Source organism: Pararge aegeria, chromosome 22 (assembly GCF_905163445.1).
Source record: "Pararge aegeria chromosome 22, ilParAegt1.1, whole genome shotgun sequence".
Classification (NCBI taxonomy): Eukaryota; Metazoa; Arthropoda; class Insecta; order Lepidoptera; family Nymphalidae; genus Pararge; species Pararge aegeria.
This window is the reverse complement of record NC_053201.1, coordinates 10457844-10462509: the sequence shown is the minus strand read 5'-3', so window position 1 is coordinate 10462509 and position 4666 is coordinate 10457844. Positions and strand designations below refer to the sequence as shown.

Genomic DNA, 4666 nt, shown 5'->3' with positions numbered 1-4666 from the left:
CAAATGACATCACTGTGAAGCACAAAAGATTGATGACAAGTGACGTACGAATGTAGCATAGACAATACTTTGTGGCATAACATAGTCTGAGGCTTCAAAGAATGTGGTACAATAAATGTTTTGCAACGTCTACAATACATCCATGTAAGTAACATATTAAAATAAAATATTCTGTAATGTTAAAAACGAAATAGCGAAGGAACCTCTGCTATTTTTCCGATTTACTTTTGTGAGGATCATTTAAGTTTTAGTACTAAGTACCATTAGGTAATGTAAGAACCTTTTCCACAGTTTTATTGAGATAAAAGGAAAATAATCTTGAAAGAAAACTCAGACAGACGTGGCGGGAGACTGTAAAGTTGATTGTATTTGGTCTAGATTAGGATCAGAGATAAGTGTCCGTTTTCTATCTAGCATCGATCTATCCGTAATCTATGCATAATAAATTAATAGACTAAGCAAATTATTTTTTTACAAGCCTTACAAATAACAACTTTGCATAGCAACTTATCAAAAGATTAGGTACAGAGGGATGGAATATCGAATAATGATGTATAGGTCTTCAAAATTCTCATTACGTCAGATACAAATATTGTCAAATAAATCTCAGTGATTATAAATCTCACAAAGAAGAAGATAGATAAGATATATAAAAAGTATATTTTTATATTGTTTACTTTTCGACAATCACTTTTGTAATTACAACGTGCCGATTTGGCACACCTTAAATCCAATAAAAGCAAAAGAAGAAGAAGAAGATAAATCTCAACGATTTTTCTTGACACATAATCACAGAGAAAGTACATTATATCTTAATACAGCACCTTACCTACTCCTTGGCCAGATTTTAAGTTTATTTAATTATTATGTTAAAATAATTGAGAAGCAGAAGTGACCTATTTGAATATTTATATACCTAAATAAGTATCCTATTTTCAACATGAAGTCCGCTAAAATAAAACCGGCTTCCCTTTGTGTTGAATCGAAAAAACTTAGTTCACAAGTTATTGTTTCGGGAAAAGACAGTGAACGTGGTGGTGCACCTACTCCTAAGGACTTTGATAGGTTTATTCCTTGGTTATGTCTTAATTTTGGAGCTCCCAGAATCGTCACTGTTCAAAGATTTGATCAAGGTTATAATTTAACTTAATATTTAATCATCAACATCATTATTATTTACAGTCGATTTCATGTTCCACGGCTGGAAACAGCGTCCTTTCTGAGGGAGGGGGAGGTTAGAGTTAGGTTAGGTTAGTTCCACGCTCCACGCAACTCTACTGCAGTTTCGGGGGCTTAATCGATTATTAAGGCATGATTGTGATCATTACTATGCCTGAACACATGCATGATAGAAATTTTTTTAGTATTACTAGTAGCAAAAGAGTACGAGTATTCCAAATGGTGGGGTGGAATTTGTTTCTGGGGCGTGAGGAGAGGTAGTATTAATGCAAAGAGTCGATATATCTGCGGTGCACCAAGGGCTCCGATACGCAAGGTAATTGGGGGTTGTCAACAAGTCAAATAACTCGCTATTGTATTTGAACAAATAAATCGACATGCCAACTAACTGCCTTAACCATTGTGAGGAAACCTGTGAGAGATCTCGACATCGTATCATCTCGAGCTCAAAGGCGTGTGATGTCTAACAATCTGTACTCGACCAGCGTGGTTCACCACGGCTTAAGATCCTTCTCTTTCTGAGAGAGTCGGTAATGAATTGATTAACATACCCAAGCGATTTGTAGATCACTTTGAAGCAACTTTTCTTTTTTTAGAGGAATATCGACCACAAACCAAAAGAATGAGCAAAGAAAGAGACAAAATATTAAAAGAAAATAGTTCGAAAAGAGAAATGCAGAGCTATGGAAAACAAGCCAAACACGCGTCTAATTATGTTAACACTGATAACAAATACGCTATATTGATGCATACTTATTACAATCCCGAAGGTCTTTTGGTAGAGGTTGCTTTTATAAATTGTTCTGGTGAAATTCCTAAAGGAATAATTCGGGCAATAAGCACGTGCTTTTTGTAGACTTACGATTAGAGGAGGAGGTCTCGTAAAATCCGTGCTATATGAGATTGGTAAGCTTTTACCGTATTCAAATATAACTGATATTTGCCTCGACAGTAATCACGTTGTAGAAGGGAATTACTCGGTTATATTAGAAAATGTAAGTTGCTTGCAAACTCTTTCATTACGTCGATGTGAAATTGATGATAAGGTATGCAAAGAATTAGCAAACAAATTAGAATATGGCGCCCCTGCTTCTAAAAGCCTTGTATCACTAGATTTAACTTCAAATATAATTAGCGATTTAGGTGCTGAAGCATTAGGCAAAATGTTGAGAAGAAATCGTATGTTATTGCAATTGTGTTTAGCTGATAACCGACTTACAGATAAAGGTGCTTTTTATATTTTTAATAGTATATGCTCATTTGCCTTGTCTAAAGATGATGTACGTGATTTGAAACTTAGGTACTTGAAGTACTGCTTCAGAAAAATAAAGATTCATGAACAGTGTGAAAAAGAAATAGTAAACCGTTTAAAGCAGGAATCGGATAAAGAAAATCGACCACACAAAAGCCCTAAGAAAACTAAGAACCGTAGAGATGCCGGCACGTCAGATTTTGATAAACTTACCTTAATGGAACAGACGGAGAAAATGGCTAAGGAATTCATTAATGACTTTACAGATATTTTTGATAATCAGAACATAAATATAAGACGAGGTCGCATGTATTCGATTGGCAATTTCAAGGTTTGCTACTTGAATCTTGCATACAATAATTTGAGTTACTTTTCAGTTAAAAAACTCAACGAGGTATTGAAATATCAAAGGACAGTAAATAAGCCAGATAAATGTAAAGGGCTTTTAAAAGTTGTTTTAGATGGAAATAATATACCTAAGGTTTGCAAAGAAATGGCACAAATTGAATCTTATTTAGATACAGCAATATCTGAAAGTATATCATCGGAATTGAAAGAGGTGAAATCGATATCGTAATTTCCAAAAAAACAAAGTCTCCTATTAAAATAAGTTTGCTCATATACATGATGTGTATATTAGATTGTCTTACACTTTAATTAAACTGAAGATTGTATACTGTAAGCCTACATACTATTGCATGCACAAATTAATTGAAAAAAAATATTTAAAAAATCGGTTCCTCACGACTTCATCCGCGTATAACTTCTGCTTTGTTTCACATAAACACAATTTCCCGCTATTTTACACAATTTACCCACTGCATCTTTTCGCTCGCCTGTTTTATTATTTCGTTTGCAGGGCAGTCAAGGAGCGTACCTAGCGTGATTTTTAATAGCCTATAGCCATCCTCAAGAATTAGCCTATCAAATGCATTTTTTTTAGATTGTACTAGAATTATTACAAATTTCGTTCATGTTCTCCGTAGGAAAAAAATAGGAGAGAGAGAGAAAAATCGGTGTTTAACTATTTTAGTTTACGTTTATAGTAAGACTTAGGGTATAAAGATTTACATACTGAAGTTTTATAGGTTTGATTAAAAAAGGGTGGAGTTTTATAACTGTCTTTAAATGAAAAGGAATAACGGAGTGGAGTCAATATCTGAGGATTTTTCAGTGTTGGACAGTGAAGAGTGATTATTTTACGATTTATAATTGTAATATCGATTGTTTTATGAGACAATAAGTCTAGTTATGTTGTACCGAGGTGTAGGTTTGAGGGTTACGGTTGCTATTTCTGAATGCGGAAATTATTCGATCGCTTTTGTCAAGAACCTATTAGAGTTGCTGATTTACGATCACCATTGCACCGAAAAGATATAAAAAAATAAAAGGTTTCTTAAGTAGGTTTGTGATTAGGTATACCTATTTAGTTTTTTAATTTAGTTAAGATTAAAATTAAGTTTAGTTTATGGTTATTTCGGTTAGAATAACAACACTTAATGGTACATTGAGATCTTAAAATAAGTACGTACCTAATTCTAGTCTAATTTATGAAACTTCAGTGTTTTTAAGTGTGAACATATTATGATTAAGTTATTATATAAAGAATTAAAGATGTTAATGAAATTTGTAATAAATTAATACTTTTTCATTTTGAGCTTCTCCCATGCTATTTGTCTATTTATTATTAGGCTAGAAGCCACACTAATTAAAAAAAGATAAAAAAAGAACAGCACAACAAAATGGTACCTAAGATAGGCCTTCTGAACCTTTACACACATTTAAGTGTAAATACTTTAATACGGTTTCCATTCACACGCACCTGCTTCCAGTTTACTTCGAACCAGCGCATTAAATAACAACTTAACTAGACTGTTGTCACGAATTTCTTCAGCATTTCTTAACACAAACCCAAGTCGTCTAAAATACTCTTTCGAAATCATTCTCATATGATCATGAAAGGTGAGTTTTCGTTCAAATGTAACCCCTATCTATACTATGTATGATCGTGTCTACTTCAAACTGAATGAATTAAATTCCCAAATTACCTTCCACTGCCAAGTTCGGAAGCCGATCCGCTCACTTATAAGACCGCAGCCCTCATCGCTGCGTCATGGAGGTCGAGACAACAAGGGCAATAAGGGCCAACCACTGCGTCAGAACTTTCGACCTCGAAATCGATTCTAGTCGACCGCCTAAGGTCCCTGAGCATCTGCATGATATCACTTCAGGTCT

General features: G+C 34.1%; 1 protein-coding gene across 1 annotated transcript; it reads left to right on the top strand.

Moving 5' to 3' along the window:
• The first annotated feature begins 1445 nt into the window (after positions 1-1445).
• LOC120633982 (leucine-rich repeat-containing protein 71-like) lies at positions 1446-3008 on the top strand. The gene is made up of 2 exons (XM_039904419.1): positions 1446-1495; positions 2132-3008. The coding sequence occupies exons 1-2, from the start codon at positions 1446-1448 to the stop codon at positions 3006-3008; spliced, it is 927 nt and encodes a 308-aa protein (XP_039760353.1).
• The last annotated feature ends 1658 nt before the right edge of the window (positions 3009-4666 follow it).